The 15525-nt window shown below is 66.1% G+C and overlaps 1 protein-coding gene across 6 annotated transcripts; it reads right to left on the minus strand.

The window, feature by feature from the left end:
- Positions 1–9: 9 nt before the first annotated feature.
- On the minus strand, positions 10–12082 carry EGFL7 (EGF like domain multiple 7). 6 transcript variants are annotated; one of them, XM_074394487.1, is made up of 9 exons: positions 11887–12082; positions 7297–7383; positions 4012–4132; positions 3690–3806; positions 2605–2720; positions 2314–2409; positions 1991–2152; positions 505–667; positions 10–391 (listed from the first exon to the last, which is right to left on the minus strand). In XM_074394487.1, exons 2-9 carry the CDS (start codon positions 7316–7318, stop codon positions 133–135), a joined length of 1056 nt encoding a protein of 351 aa, XP_074250588.1. In that variant the 5' UTR covers positions 7319–7383; positions 11887–12082; the 3' UTR covers positions 10–132. The 6 variants fall into 6 exon arrangements, with proteins under 6 accessions (XP_074250588.1, XP_074250587.1, XP_039317219.1 ...); XM_074394486.1 differs by lacking the exon at positions 11887–12082 and adding an exon at positions 8881–8965; XM_039461285.2 differs by lacking the exons at positions 7297–7383; positions 11887–12082 and adding exons at positions 1304–1368; positions 6376–6444.
- Between the last annotated feature and the right edge of the window lie 3443 nt (positions 12083–15525).

Raw genomic sequence — 15525 nt, forward strand, 5'->3', positions numbered from 1 at the left:
CACAGCAGCTCACATTTCATCTTTATTCTTCGGGGCGTCAGGTGGCAGGCCCCACCGAGGCCCCACCCAGCCTCCCGGCTCCCATGCCACGGGTCCCAGGCCCTGGCAGAGCTTGTGAGCTCGTACCTTCCCTCAGCGGAGGGGCCACCAGGCCCTGGGATGCCATTGGGGTGGCTGGGGTGGATTCACCAGAAGACCCCAGCCCACCCATGCCAGAACCCTGAGAGCCTCCTGATGAAGTGGGGGAGGAGGAGGAGTGCCCTGCCCAGCATTCTGCTCAGTCACCCCAAAGTGGCAACCCCAGCATGTCAGGCAGGGGCAGGGGCTGCAGGGCAGGGAGGCGCTCAGGCCAGCCAGGGGCTCGGGTGTCACGAGTCCTTCTTGCAGGAGCCTAGGGTGGGATGACACTAAGGTCAGAGGTCACTGCTCCCCACAGCCTCCCCACCCAGCCAGATCTGGACTCCCCCCGCTGCTGGAGAGGAGGGCTCTGGAGGGGGCACTCACAGGAGCCCAGCTGCTCCTCCAGGAAGGAGATCTGCTCGCTCAGGGAGTCGATGCGGCCCAGTTGCTGGAGGGAGTGCACCAGGAGGCTGCCAGGGTCCGGGAGCCCCAGCTCCAGCGCCTGCGAGGCCAGGCTGTGCAGTGGGGCCAGCACCAGCTGCAGCTTCTGTGGGTGCGGAAGGGCGGTGACCCCGGGCCAGCCCTGCCTTCCGTCCCCAGACCCAGGGTTAAGGGAGGACCCCTGGGAAGGACTCCCCGGCCTCCAGCTCCAGCCCCAGCCCCCGCAGGGCTCTGAGTGGCCTCCGGAGGAAGAACCTGTGGCAGGGCTCTGGGCGGCCACTAGAGGGAGCTGCTGTGCCGGACGAGTCCGTGGCATGGGGGTGCCTGGGGCATCAGACTGGCCAGGCAGTCCCAGCCTTGGGGTCCCTGGCAGGAGAACTAGGGGGACAGAGGGACCAGTGGCCAGTGGGAAGGCTGGCAAGAGCTCTTTGTCCTGGTAAGGGCAAAGGTGGTGGTGGGGCGGCCCGGTCTGCGTCCAGGCTCTGTGTGCAGTTTCGGGCTGCCGAGCTGGGGTCCTCTAGCCCTGGGGGTCCCGGCCAGTGTCCAGCTTCCTCTGCCTGGCATGGATCCAGGCCACGGCCCCCTTGGCTGTCAGCAGCAAGGAAGCCGCCTCCCCGAGGCCAGGACCTTTTCGGACCACCCCAGCCGTCTCTGGGTCGAGGTCCCAGGAGGCTACAAAGCCCGTACCCCAGCCTGGGCCTCTCTCTGCTGTGGTGAGGACCTGCCCCACCCCAGGCCTCACCTCCTCCAGCAGGTCCACCCTGGATTGCAGCCTCTGCACCTCCTCCTTCATCACACTGTCCACTCCTGGGAGCAGAGCCAGGTGCTGGGTCAGGGGTGGCTGTCTCCCCACCCGCCCCCCAGGCTCCCTCCTGTCCTAGGGAGAGGCCGAGCCAGAAGACTCAGGACCAGGCTCCTGTCCGTCCCGCCGCCTGCCTGGCGCTGGCCAGGGGTCTCAAAGCACATCGGGGCGCGTGGCTCGGGGCGCTGCTGCTCCCCGCTGTCCCTGGGTGCCTGGGTCCCAGCCCCTCAGAGGGAGGTCGGAGCTGAGGTCTCCTCGGCGCTTCGATGCGGTGCTGGGGACAGCGCATTATTACTCACGGTACGAGTTTGAAGTGTCACAGCGCGTACCAAAAGTAATAATGTCCCGTCACCAGCAGAGGCCAGGCTTCTTCCAGAACACTTCAGTGGGGCGCAGGCAGGACCCCGGGACTCGGCACCTCTGCCGCCTTGGCTGAGATGAGGCCTGGGCAGCCCCCAGTTCTTGGGAACCCAGCAGTCCTCCCTCCCTATCTTCCCCACTGGAGAAGGAGCCCCCACCACTTCCCACCCAGATTCCAGTGTCCCCCACCATGCCTAACAGAGCCACAGGGCAATCGCCACTGCCTGCCCACCTCCCCAGGCCGGGCACAGCCAGGGCTGAGTTTACCTGTCGGGTTGGGGGCCAGCCTGGGGGGCCCTCTGTTGGGCACACAGAATGTGCCATCTGCAGACAGGCTGTGCCCCTCCCAACACTGGCACCAGTAACTGCCGGCAGTGTTGATGCAGCGCTGGGGACAGCGGCCCCTGCCAGCACGGCATTCGTCCACATCTGCAGGAAATGGGGTGTCAGGCGGCCATGCCTGCAGGAGGGGTTCCGCCCACTCAGCTCCCTTAACACACACCCACTCATGGGCAGGCAGTCACCCCAGGACATGCAAGGAGGTGCCCCAAGGACCCTTCCAGGGACCCCCAGGGCAGAGCCAGCCTCACCTGACTGGCAGGTGTCACCCTGCCACCCCGCTGGGCAGCGGCAGTGGCCAGGCTGGACGCAGCTCCCTCCGTTCCGGCACGGCGGTTGGCATATTGCTGTGGGTGAGGAAGGCGGGTCACCAGTTCAGTTAGGTCCCCGGCACCCTGTGGGGGCAGCCGCTGGGCAGGAGGGTGCTCTGCACCAGGGAGGTGCTTTGCTCAGGGGTCAAGAAAAGCCACAGGGGCGTTGCTGGAAGTATGGGGAAGGGCCACCCTCCTGGCTAACACCGGTCGCTGAGGGGTGGCCCTCACCTGCTCCGCAGGCCCCGAGGAGCCCGCTGGTCCTCTTCCAGCCAGGGCAGCATGCGTATCGAGGCCTGGCGGGGGCCAGCCCAGGGCTGCGTCGGTAGGCGGTCCTATAGATGGTTCTGTGGGGTGGGCAGGGCAGCTCAGAGGGGCATCCCGCTCCCCCTCAGCCGCCTGCTGGGCATCCACAGTCCCCTCTCAGAATGGACATGGTCACCCCAGCATGGGGATCTTCTCCCCAAGAGATGGCACTGAGGGGTCATTGCACAAGCCACTTCCTTGCCTGGGCCTTCCAGCGCTGAGCGGGACTTGAGCCTGCTGGAGGCCCAGCTATGCTTCGTGTGGGGCAGAGGCAGTGCCCAGGCCTCTGTGTGCCCCCATCTCTCCAGCCTCCTACTTGGGGGCATCCAGGCTCAGAGGCGAGGCGTGTCCGGCCTGCAGTGGGTCCCCACAGAATGGGCTCTGGGCACTGGCGCACTCCTTACATCTCCAAGTCTAAATCCCAGGCCCTCCCCCAGCAGGGAGTGAAGCTCCCACACCCAGGAAGGAGGACCCAGCTGAAGCTGAGAACTAGGGGCGCGGGCTCCTGTGTGGGCACACAGGGCATCACAGGTTCTCATCTGTGCCTGTCAGGGGCCGTCACTCGGAGGCGGATGCCCAGGGGGGCTCCGAGAGCTAGGACCAGGGGCATGGGGCATCATCCCCTGTAGCTTGCAGCTGGGGATGCCAGGGCAGGGAGGGGCTCCCGTCCCGGAAGTGAGGGGTGCAGACTGGATGGGTGACTCCTCTAAACATGGCGATGGCCTCAGAGGTGATGTTCCTTGGATGCGTCGGGGTAAGAACAAGGATTGGCATGTTGGAGGTGGTCAAGGAACCCCCTGGACCCAGGCTGGACATGGTCACCCCAGCATGGGGATCTTCTCCCCAAGAGATGGCACTGAGGGGTCACCCATCTCAGCTGGTCCTCTCACGGCTCTGGCCTCAGTTTCCCATCTGGGGATCCAGGATTCATCCCCCACCCCCGACAGGCTGATGTGGCGATCGGCCTTGGGGGGCCAGGGCTGGGTAGGCTCGGCTCGGTGGGCACTCACCGGTAGGTGCTGCAGGCCCGGTGCCCGTCACAGGTGGTGAGGAAAGGCTGGTACACGCGCTGCACAAAGGACTCAGAAATGGGGCCCCCGTGAGCCCCGACTGCACACACTCTGCGGCTGTGGGGAGGACGGGGTCAGCAGGGAGGCTCGGAGCAGGACCCTCAGCCCCAGGACCCAAGGATGATGGGACATGCGGCCGGGGCAGGACCCTCAGCAGGAGCCCCCTCCAGTCTCCTACTGGTGCTGATGAGGAAGCCCTCAGGGAAGGGCTGAGGGCCCCAGTCTCCCCACCCCAGCCCTCAGGGGCCAGGGATTGGCTCACCCTGGCCGGTAGGCGTGCTCCGTGCCACCCGCTGCCAACACCAGAAGGCACACCAGCAGAACCTCCTGAGAGCCCCACATGGCCCGTGCCTCCGGGTGGGGGGCCTTCTCCTCTGGGTGGCCTGGGGCACAGAGCGTGGCCCTTCAGGTTTCCCACAGATGCCCACCCCCAGGCCACGGGTGCAGTCCGCGATTGCTCTGTGAGGCCTGCCCAGCTCATCTCCACTGGAGCCTCCACCGGCGGCGCCCACCGTCTCCTCCCCTGGCCCCCTCTTCCAGCTAGCCAGACCCTCACCAGCCACCAACAGCTGGGGCCACAGCCGGGCAGCCGCAGGGGTGATGCCTCCCAGAGCTCTTGCTGCAGGAATCTCCTGGATCCTGCTGGGGGTCTGGGGCACCCCGGGCTCCAGGAAGGATGGCTCAGCAATGGGCCACTTTCTCCTGTCCTGCCTGGTTCCAGGTCCCTCCTCACAGCAGGGCAGGGACGAGCCTGCACCCCAGCCTGTGCAAACGGGGTGTCCCTGGGCAGAGCTGGGACCCAGCTCCACCAGGGACTTGCTGGCCTCAGCCCTTCTGGGCTTTGGTTTCTCCTCATCTGAGTGTGGAGCCGCAAACCAGCAGGAGCCATTTAGGGGCGCACAGGTTCTAAGACCACAAGATGGGCAGCCTTCATTTCAGAGGGGTCCCTTGCGTGCTGGGACATGTGTGCAATCAGCCTCCAGGGCTTTCAGGACAGTGGCCGTGCTGGGTGCACCCTGGGGGTGGGGCGCAGCCCCCTAGTGTCACGGGAGCCAGAACCCAACCCCCTCCTGGCTGTGTGGCAGGAGCTGGGGGCCTGGGTGGGGCGGGGGTGCTTCTGGGAGTATGAGAGAGCCCAGAGTTAATGGCCTGTGGCAGTGGAGGCCATCCTGTGTGCAGCCAGGCTCTGGGGTCCCACCCAGGGCCTCTCAAGGGTGCTTCCCAAGGGCTGGGCGGGGTCCTTCCCAGGCGCTGCAGGGCCCCTGCAGGGAAAGGCCAGTATTCAGGTGGGGCTGGAGGCTGGGGTAAGGCTTCCCTTCTCTGGGACTGTTTTCTCAGCCACCACTAGAATAGGGTCTCCGAGGCCCCACTGTGGCTCTGACAGCCTGTCCTATAAACAGTCACACTGTCCGAGGTCACGAAGCCTTCGCCGCTGGCCCAGCCCCACTGGGTGTGGAGCTTGACCCCACACCGGCTTCTCACGGGCTCTGCCACCGTGTCACCCGGTTCCAGCGGGGAGGGTGACCTGGGGGCCGGGGGAGGGGTTCCTTCCCGGGCCTCCTGTCCTCTGTGCGCTGGGGAGAGGAGGGCAGGGCAGAGGCTGCCCTGGCAGCTGGGGGTGGGACTTAGCCTGGAGGTTCGGGGGTATGACAGCAGTTTTTGGGCAGGAGTTTGTGCGGGGGTCAGAGCTAGCCGGAGATGAACTCTGGGGATGGCCTGGCCTGGTGCCACCCCCAGGCAAGAAGCGAAGTGGGAGGACAGACGACACTGGGGTGTAGGACCCGGGGAGGAAGAGGCGGCAGCGGCCGGGTGGCTTGGGGTGGGCAGGGGGCTGCCGGGCCTGGCGGGGGGGCGAGTCTCGCAGACCTCATTGCCCCACACGAACGTTCGCGCAGCTCCCCCCACAATTCCTGAGTGTCGTGTGGAGAGGAAGCAGTGCCGAGAAGTGCGGACTCAATTTTTGAAAGTCATGCTTTTCCCGAGGCCAGAGGAAGCCCGCAGCTGGCGCTGCAAGCCCCACATCCCCGGGGGGGCCACGGCCTCGACCCAGGGTTGCCGGGTGGGGAGGGGGCGGCGGCTCCAGGGGTGCGAGCGGTCCGGTCCCGTCCCCCCAGCGCCCGCGGACCCTGCCCACCGCCCCCCGCACCTGCCCGGCCGCAGCCCCCACCGCGGGAGGCCGGTCCGCAGAGGGGGGGCCTGGCCGCGCCGCAGGCACTGGGGGACCCCTCGCAGCGGGAGCCGGGCCGGGGGCCCGCGGGGGAGGGCGCGGAGGCGGCGCCAGACGGGCCGGGGGCGGGCGGAGCAGGCAGGGGCCGGGCTGGGCCCGCGGCGGGGTCGGGCTGAGGGGTGGGGGCGAGGGTCCGCGGCGCCCCCCACGTTCCCGGCGCGCCGTCCTTGGACGCCAGGGGGAGCCGGTCCCCGGGGCCGCTGGGCCCATTCTCCCGGCGCGGCCCGACCCCGCCGCGGGGGCCCCGACCCGCTCCACCCCCGGCCGCCGCGGTCGCCCCCAGCTGCCCTCTGCGTGCCGCCAGGTCCCCCGCCCCCGGGGCTTCCGCGGGTCCCAGCCTCGCCCCAGCCCCGGCGGCGGACAGACCCGGACCCCGCGTTCCGCTCGCTCCGCACTCACCGCCGGATCCGGGGCGCGCACGCGCCGCCGCCGCTGCCTTCCGAGCCCGCGCCGTGGGGGCCCCGGGCCCCGCCCCGCCCCCGGCCCCGCCCCACCTGGCGGCCTTGCCCCGCCCCCGCCCCGCCCCCATTGTGCGGACGGGGAAACTGAGGCCCCGGGCGAACAGTGACCTCGGACTGCGGCCCCCCAGCCCCCTCCGGAATCCCGCGTCCCCGGGCAGAGCGCTCGGTGCGCGGCCGCCGGGAGCTGGGACGCCGCCCAGGGCGCTGGCACCCAAACCCCCAGGACGAAACCACCCAGGACGCGCGTCTCAGCCGCTGGTGGGCACCTGGCGCTAGGCAGCACTGAGCTCGGTCCTGCAGCCTCGCGGGAGGTGGGCGTCACCGCCGTCCCCACCCCAGGCCCAGAGGCCCAGGACTCCTCCAAGATCACACGGCAGAGCCCAGATGGGACCAGGGGGGACACAGGCCTCCCTCCTGGCCTTAGAGTGTTAGGTTGGGGGCCCCTGCGCCAGCCTCCACCTGGCCCTGTCTGAAGCATCAGGCACCCTCACTGAGGACACTGGGTCCCTGCTGTGTTCAGGACAGTCAGGGCCAGGGCGGAACGCTCCTCTCAGGGAATCCACAGGCCCCAGGAGTCTCCTCACACCCACAGTCCCTCCAGAGGCTCCTGGGTGGGTCACCTCTCCTCTCCAGGCTCCATTTCCAAATGTGTAGGACGAGGATAAACAGCCCCGGGGCACGTGATATTGAGGTCACCGCCATCCCTGCTATTGTTACTGTGGCCGCAGCACATGAGGCCCAGGTCAGCCCAATTCAGCAGCCCCTCAGACCCAGTGAGAGCCAGCACCCTGTCTCGGAGCCAGAGTGGGTGCCTGTGTGAGACGTGTTCCCTCAGAGTGAGGGGTTGGCTGGGACTCACCTGGCGGAGGAGAATCCGTCATCCCCGGGACTGGGGCTGCAGCTGCTCCTCGGGGCGGGGCCACCTGTGCCTCCCGGGCCCTGGGGGCTGCAGGTTGGAGAGGAGGGATGCGTAGTGTCAACCCACAGTCCTGGTCACCCTGAAGTCTGGGGGCTGGGAAGGGGCCCGGGTTCAGCCTTGGGTGCTGCTGTGGGACGTCCTCCAGTGCTGGGCCTGTAGACCCCACCTGCACCCACCCCCAGCCCGCTCTGTCCCGGCTGGTTGTCCTCTCGGGTCCACAGCCCCTGGCGTCAGTAAAATGGGTCTGTTTTCTCCAGCCCTGGGATCCCTGGCATGGGGATGGAAGGTGGCTGTGAGTGGAGCTGGAGGTCCCTCCACAAAGCCCAGGGCACTGGGCGAGGGGCCTGCAGATGGAGGGGGGAGGGCCACCAGCTTGGGGCTACCTTGGCGCATGTTAGCTGGGGGAAGGGAGGAACCCAGGTGCCTGGAGAGGAGCCCCCAAAATGAGGCCGCCCCACCGTGTAATTCAGTGGCCACTGCTCTGGACCAGGAGGCCTGGAAACCCCTGGCACCTGGCCCAAGGGACGGCCGTCACAGCGGGGAGTCCTAGGCCTCCTGGTGTCCTGAGCCCATGCAGGGCGGTTCTTACCTAGCCCTGGGCACTGAGGTGTTCAGAGTGGGGCCGAGGGGACCTCTGGGTGGGAGAGCCGCCCCGACCTGACCCTTGCCCCGGCCTCATCTCTGGAGCTTCGGTCATTTGACCCTTTGACCTGCCTGCCCACCTCTCCTGCCTGAGTCTAAAAGAGGCGACGAAGCAGAAAGGGCGGATCCTGGGCTGCCCCGGGGCTAGGCCCCACCGTCTGGAGAGTGGGGGTTCTCAGACAGGCTTCTTGGCGTGGACATTTGAGACAAAAAGTGGGGCCTTCTAGGACCCGCTGTGGCTTTGGGGTTTTGGGACGGGGTTTCAGTTACTGCATGGGGCTGGGGCAATGGGGAACAAGGGCTTCTCCAAGGTCTAAGGGGGCACAGGGCCACCCATTTGCCCACCACACTCCACCAAGTCGTCCCGAAGCCTGAGCCCCATGTGCCGCACCCCGGATTCACACTGCTCATCCTGGCTAGATCTGGCTTTGGGGTTCATCTCCCTCGGGGCCAGTTCCCTTCCCCAGACCCCCACTGGGGTGCTCATCCACTGCTAGGGAGAAGCTGAGGAGACCCCAGCCCTTGGGATACCCCAAGGCACAGCACCAAGGCCCTGGAGGCGGGCCTGGCAGAGCTGAACTTTGCTGCCGACCCCAGTGGCTGCTCTGCGGAGGCAGAGGAAGGCCAGAAGGTGGGCTCGGAAAGTGCTGGAGTCAGCAGGAAGGACTGGGACCCACACTGGGCCACCCACCAGCAGGTGCTGGGCCATGGGGCCTCAGTGGCCTCCTCTGTGCAGAAGGGAGGCGGACTGGGACCCCTCCTCTGCAACCACTCCAGGGATCGGACTGCAGGACACCCAGCAGGCGCCGGGGTCCGCGGGAGTGAGCGCATATGGGGGCGCCCCGTCTGCTCCCTGCCCCTCCAAGGCCTCCCCTGCCATACCTGATGCTGCGGGAGCCCAGGCGTGGCCATGGCCGCAGCTGCTGTGTCCCGGGACGGGGGATGGACCCTGGCCCTTGCCCGAGGCACCTCCCGAGGCCCGGCCCGCCTGGCCTGTTCCCCGGAGCCTCCCTTGAAGCCGTGCGGGGCAGCCGGCTTGGTTCAGGGAGGCTCCCCCCCGGGTGAGGAAGGGCGGCTTTTTATGCCCCGTCCTGGGTAATCGGGATTGGGATGGGCCCTTTCCAGCCGGACTTCCTGTGTGTGTTCTCCGCTGATAACAGGGACGTGTCGTCGGACAAACAGGAGGCTGAGGGGGGCGGGGGCCACCGTGTGAGGGGGCCTGGAGAGACTGCTGGGGGTGGGGAAGCTGTCCCCTGGGGCTTTAGAGTGTAGCCTCAAAGCAGCCAGAAACCAGGGTTGGACCCTGCTGGAGACCCTGGGGAGGGTGCTAGGTGGAGGACCCGAGCCCGGCAGGCCCGTGGGTCCACAGGGCGCGCTTGTGTGTGGCTGGACAGAGGGGACCTGCTTGGTCTGTGGGCCACAGGATACTGGCCCTCCCACAGGACACCTGCAGATATGTGTGACACAGTGTGGAGCCGGGAGGGGCTCCAGGCCAAGGCAGGGACCAGCTGAACTGGAGCCTTGAGCAGTGGGGGGTGTAGGGTGGGGAGGCCCAGCCCGAAGGGACTGGGGTGTGTAAGGCAGGCTGAGTGGCCTGAGAACAGCCCGTTCTGTGGGTCCCTGAGGCCCAAGGTCGGCCATGGTAGGGGGTGGCAGGATGGGGCAGGCTTCGGCACTGTGACTCAGGCCTGTCCCCTAAGAGAGCTGCCAGCGAGGCCGTGAGGCCCTGCCCTGGAGATGGACAGGCAGGCTCACTCCCCAGGGGTGCCCTGGCTGGCAGCAGGCTGGGGAGGGGTGCGGGGAGGGATGTGGGAGATGGGGTGATAACGGGGTGTTCTGGCAGGTTCCTGGGGTCCCAGCCCTCAGGTCTGACCCTCAGCTTCCTTATTCAGGTGGCCTTGGGCACCTCAGGCCGAGCAAGCTATTGTGGCAATGGTGGGTGGGGTAGGAGGGGTCTCGGCGTGGAACTGAGCTGGGCGGCCTCGGAGGGCACAGCTGGAACCCGGGTGCTGGAGCAGGGCCTCTCCCAACGGTCAGTGTGCCCCACCTTTCCAGTTCTCAGCTGGACAGCTGGGGCCACGGGAGGCCGGGCAGCTGGGAAATTCCCCACTGGGCTTTGGCGGGCAGGCAGAAAACCTCCCCTACAAGTGACACCCCTCCCCCCAAGCAGGGACCAGTTCCCCCCTACCCATGGCCAGGGAAGGATCTGCCCTGAATGCCGGGCTGTGCTCAGGGCTCAGGGCCTCACTCTTCGGGCCTCAGTTTCTGCACCTGCCCCGTGGCCATTGAGCTGGTTGAAGGGGGTGCTCCTGGCACCAGGCATGGCTGGTCTGAGAGGGAAGGGCCTCTTTCCAGAGGGGGCCCCTGCCCCGAGGTTAGAGCAGATAGGCAGAACCCCCATTTCCCCATCTCCTCCACACTCGGCCACCTGGGATCTGGCCCTTACCCTACTGGCTGCACCCTCGGCCCCCTGGCTCTCCCACCAGGGGCTCCTCCTGCCCTGGCCAGCCTGTCCCTCCAGCATAGAAGGGCCCAGTAGGCTTGTGCCCCCATCCTAGGAGGTGCCCTCTTGCCTTCTGCCTGTGTCACTGCAACCTGCCCCTCCCCCTCCCCCTCACTCCCCTGGATCTGTGCCGGCTTCTGGGCAGAAGGACCCATAATCCTGGGGTGGGCTGGATCTACCCCTTCCGTGTAAAGGGGGGAAACTGAGGCCCACAGGGCGAGGTGACTGGCCCAGCTGAGCAGAGAGGCCAGCAGGGCTGGGACGGTGGGTAGGAGGCCACCTCACCCTTCCTTCCTTCCTCCTGTTGGGGAGCCCTCTGTCCCCCACCCAGCTTGTCTTGTGCTCCAACCTGGAGCAGCCCCTATCAACACACCTGTCTGGCCGGGGTCGGCTGGGGGCCTTCCCGGTGAATGGAATGCTGGGCTTGCAGGCCAGGGGGTGAGGGCAGAGTCTGGGTCCTCCCTACGCTGCCCTCCTGGCATTGGGGTCTGGGTGCGAGCCTTGGGGGGCTGTGCCCAGCCTGCTGCCCACTTGTTTTCACTGCAACCCCCTCCTGACAAGCTCTGCCCTGTCCCCAGCCCCTCCCCAGGCCAAGACCAGACCCTCCCCAAGGGAAGGAGGCCCCGGCTCAGGCCCAGAGTGCCACCTGTGCCCTCTCCTGTGGCCCGGCGGAGCCAAGGGAGGGGTACTCTATTCTCTCGGGCTCCCAGAGCCTCAGCGGCAGGTGCAGGAGGTGGGCTGGGGTCTCGCCCTAATGCCAGGGACACATCAGGGACAGAAGGGTCGAGGGATTGGCAGAGAACAGACATGTTTCCTGTCTATATCCTCTTGGACTCCAGAGGGTACTGGGGGTGTGGGGGTGGGGCCACCCCCAGGTTCTGCTTTGGGTGGAGCATACTCTGTGCCCAAGGCCTGTGGCTCAGCAGAGGGCAGGTGCGCCTCTCCCTCACCGTCCGGTCCTTGGAGGCGCCCCTGCCTTGCCCTTGCCGCTCTGGTGGCGTGGGTTTGGGATCGTGGCACACACAGTCTCCTGCCAAGGCCGTAGCCCCACGGAAGACAGCTTGGGCCCACATCTGGCCCCTCCTCGTTTCAGGGGCCCAGCACAGAGGGGGGTCCCGGTGGTGTTCGCGGCTGCCCCGAGGCCTGCGCCTGTCCTCATCTGGGCACTGGGAGGTCTGGGGCCCGGGGCCTCACCCTGCCTGGGGTGGCATCAGAGGCGGAGGCCTGGCATGGGCAGGAGCTGGAGCTCTGGTCCCAGCTTTGTGCCCCACACAGGCCTCAGTTTCCCCATTGGCCCTCCTGTCAGTAGGGCCAGGTTGTCCCAGTGGCCTTCAGGCTGCCTGGGAATGCTCTGAGGTTAGTTATAAGGTGAAGGGCTGCCTTACCTTCCCAGAGCGTGCCGGCTGGGCGGAGAGGCGTGGAGGGGTCTGGTGGAGCCCCCGGGCCCTCCTGGGCCTCCTGGACCCCTCACCCAGGTGCTTCTGGCCTCTGCAGTCCCAGGAGAGGGCGGACTGAGCCCCCAGCAGAGGCCAGCCTGGGCATCTCAGGTGGCCAGAGGCAGAGGGGCACCAGGCGTGACCGCGGAGCCGGGCTGCAGGAGCCACAGGAGGATGGAGTGAAGCACGTGCCGGAGGGATGGGGCTTCCTGTTTACCCGGCGCCCCCGGCCTCTGACGGCCGGCTCTGTCAGCCACGGATGTGGTGGAACCTTTCCATCAGAGGACGGGCCTGGTCCCCGCCGGTCCCACGGGGGCTGGAGGGAGGTGTCAGGCAGGGGTGCCTGCGGGCAGAGGAGCCTTCTGCTGCTGAGTGAGGGTCTGGGCAGGGAGAAGTGGGTCCCCTAGCCTTTCGTCTCCTCTCCCTGCCTGCTCGGGCCCCTGAGCCCTGCACGGGGGCGACACCCTCGAGCTGAGGGGCTTCCATTTTCAGCGGACCTTGACAGGTGGAAGCCACTTGTTCAGGGGGTGGAAAGCGGAGGGGCAGGACTGGAGCCCGGTGGCCGGGGGACCCGTCGCCGTTCCCCTTGCTGCTCCCTTCTCCCTGCCTGGGGCCGCCCGCTGCTCCAGCTGATGCCGTGGAGGCGTCCATGGCCTCGTGGGCTGGCTTCTTGGCAGGTCCCCCTGGCTTTGCCTCCCGAATGCAACTGAGTGTCCTCTCTCCCAAACTGCCCCTACCCTGGTCCCATCCACCCTGATTCCTGACTGGATGACAGTCGACCCTCCTCGGCCTTGCTGGGCGCCGCTGCCCCTCATACTTGGTGCTCAGGGAGCTCCGTGGAGGGTGACATCGGGTTGTGTGACCTCCTCCCAAGGTGCCCATCACGCTCAGCACAAAGTCCAATCCCACACACGCACCACCTGGCTGCCCAGGTACTCGTCCACAGAGCAGGGCCTGGACCTGGTAGAGGTGGCCCGGACCCAGGAGAGGTGGCTTGTTCCCAGGAGAAGTGGCCCGCAGCAGGTTCTGGGAAGGTGCAGAGTCTCCCACCCCATCAGGTGTGTCACCCAGTGGCAAACTCCAACTGCTACGAGATGTGGGCTTAGAGACGGCAAAGGGAACCTGAGGGGCCGGCAGCCTGGGCAGGAGACACAGCCAGCCCCTCGGCCACACCCCAGGGCCCAGTGCGCCCCATGGCCGGCAGCAGGTGCTGGAAGCATCCCCGGGAGAACAGAGCCCGTTCAGTTCTGCACCTGCTGCTGGGCCTCAGAGCACGTCCCAGGCCGGGGGCTTAGCTTCGAACAGCTTCACATTGTCTTTCGGCAGACGTGGAGAGGAGCACACTCCCCTTAGGGTGTCCCGGGGGTTCTCCAGTCCCAGGCGGGGCAGGAAGCCAAGGAGTGCCCAGCAGTTCCCAGGCCCCCGCCAGCAGCTCAGGGGCGTCCAGCGCCCACACACTTGCTGTCTGTGGTTTTCATTTTAGCCATTCTGATGATTTTGTAGTAGTATTGCCATATTGTTATATTTTTTGATGTAGAAAGGTCAAGAAAAAGGTTTTTTTTTGGAGACTGAGGTCTTGCTCTGTTGCCCAGGCTGGAGTGCAATGGCACAACCTCAGCTCTCTGCAATCTCCACCTCCTGGGTTCAAGCAATTCTTGTGCCTCCGCCTCCCAGGTAGCAGGGATCACAGGCATCTGCCACCATGTCTGGCTAATTTCGTGTTTTAGTAGAGACGGGGTTTCACGGTGTTGGGCAGACTGGTCTCGAACTCCTGACCTCAAGGGATCTGCCTGTCCCAGGCTCCGAAAGTGCTGGGACTACAGGAGTGAGTCATGGCGCCCGGCCTACAAAAGCTTACTTTTTTTTTTTTGAGATGGAGTTTCGCTCTTGTTACCCAGGCTGGAGTGCAATGGCGCGATCTCGGCTCACCGCAACCTCCGCCTCCCGGGTTCAGGCAATTCTCCTGCCTCAGCCTCCTGAGTAGCTGGGATTACAGGCATGCGCCACCACGCCCAGCTAATTTTTTGTATTTTTAGTAGAGACAGGGTTTCACCTTGTTGACCAAGATGGTCTCCATCTCTTGACCTTGTGATCCACCCGCCTCGGCCTCCCAAAGTGCTGGGATTACACAAAAGCTTACTTTTTAAACAGCAGAATCTGTCCCTAGGAAGAGACTTGTTAGCAGGGGAGACACCTGGGGTGAGAGCGCAGGGAGGGCCTCGGGGAGCAGGAACGTGTGAGCCGCAGGCTCAGTGGGTTCCGGGCGGCACCAGGGAGCCTGGAGAGGAGGAGAGAGAAGAGGCGGACTGGGCTTGGCGGGCGGGTCCCCAGATAGACACTGGGTGCTGTCTGGCAGCCCATGAGCTGGGCACCTGTGGTCGGGCCGACTCTCAAGGAAGCCTTGCTGAGCAGGACAAGCCCCAGAGGAGCCCCCTAGTGGGCAGGGTGCCCCTCCTCTGGGAGTGCCTGTGCTTCTGGTGTCTGTGGGCTCCTGGGAAGGGTGTGGGGTCTCTCCCTGGGGGCTTCAGGCCTGTCTCTCCTGAGTGGGTGTCATAGAGCTCCAGTAGGATCAGGGACCATATGTACCCTGAAGGCTTCTCTGTCTCAGTTTCCCCACATGTCACATCAGGGCACGGAGGGTCTGGGGAGGGTCCAGGGGTCTCCCAGTTCCCAGTCATGGTCTGGACAGTTTGTACCTGGGCCTTTCCCTGGGGGGAGGGAGGAGGGTTCCATAGCTCCCAGCAGGTTCTTGAAGGAGGGTCATGTGATCCCCTTGAGTTCAGAGTCCCCACCTGATGCGGCTGCCAGGGCCTCTCGTCCCTTTGGGGTCCTCAGCCCCATGAAGGGGGCTGGTCCCAGTGCCCAGCTTCTGGGATCCGGCTCCTGCAGGCTGTGGAGGCTGCCTCTCACCCCTGCTGAGGTCCCAGGGGGCTGAGAAGGGGGACTTGCCGGCCCTTGGGACTGTTCTCACGCATGGCACAGAAGCCTCACTCGGTGGGCTGTGATTTGCCAGGCCCAGCAGATGGGGCCACTGTTAACAGGAGGAAAACACGCTTCATCTCCTGGGTCGGAAGGAGAAGTTCCCAAGAGCTCTGGTCCGGGGGGCAGCCGGTGGAGGCAGCCGGGCTTCAGCAGCCCTGTCCTCTCCTTGCCTGCCCTTGTGGGGAGAGCTGGGGCAGGTGCTCCAAGCTTTTAGGGAAGAAAACAGTGGGTGGGGGCCTGTGAACAGGGTGCTGTGTTCAGGGGTCTCCTTGTGGGGCCGTCGCCTTGGCCCTGCAAGGTTGAGGCAACGATCTGACCCCACCTACAGATGAGGAAACTGAGGCCCCATGGGAGTGGCTGCTCAAGCTCCCAGCGCCCTCCCCCACAGGGCTGGACTGGAGCCCAGAGCAGCAGCGACCACGGTCTTGGCAGGCACAGTGGCGTGACGCCCCTCCCCTGGGGATGCCGGTGTGTCCCGGGCCATGGGCTCTCGGGAAGGGAGTGGGGGCCCCTGCTTGGGGGCTTCAGGCCTGTCTCTCTTGAGGGGGTGTCATAGAGCTCCAACAGGGTCAGGGACCATAGATGCCCTGAAGACTTTCCTGTCTC

Source organism: Saimiri boliviensis, chromosome 2, assembly GCF_048565385.1.
Source record: "Saimiri boliviensis isolate mSaiBol1 chromosome 2, mSaiBol1.pri, whole genome shotgun sequence".
Taxonomy (NCBI): domain Eukaryota; kingdom Metazoa; phylum Chordata; class Mammalia; order Primates; family Cebidae; genus Saimiri; species Saimiri boliviensis.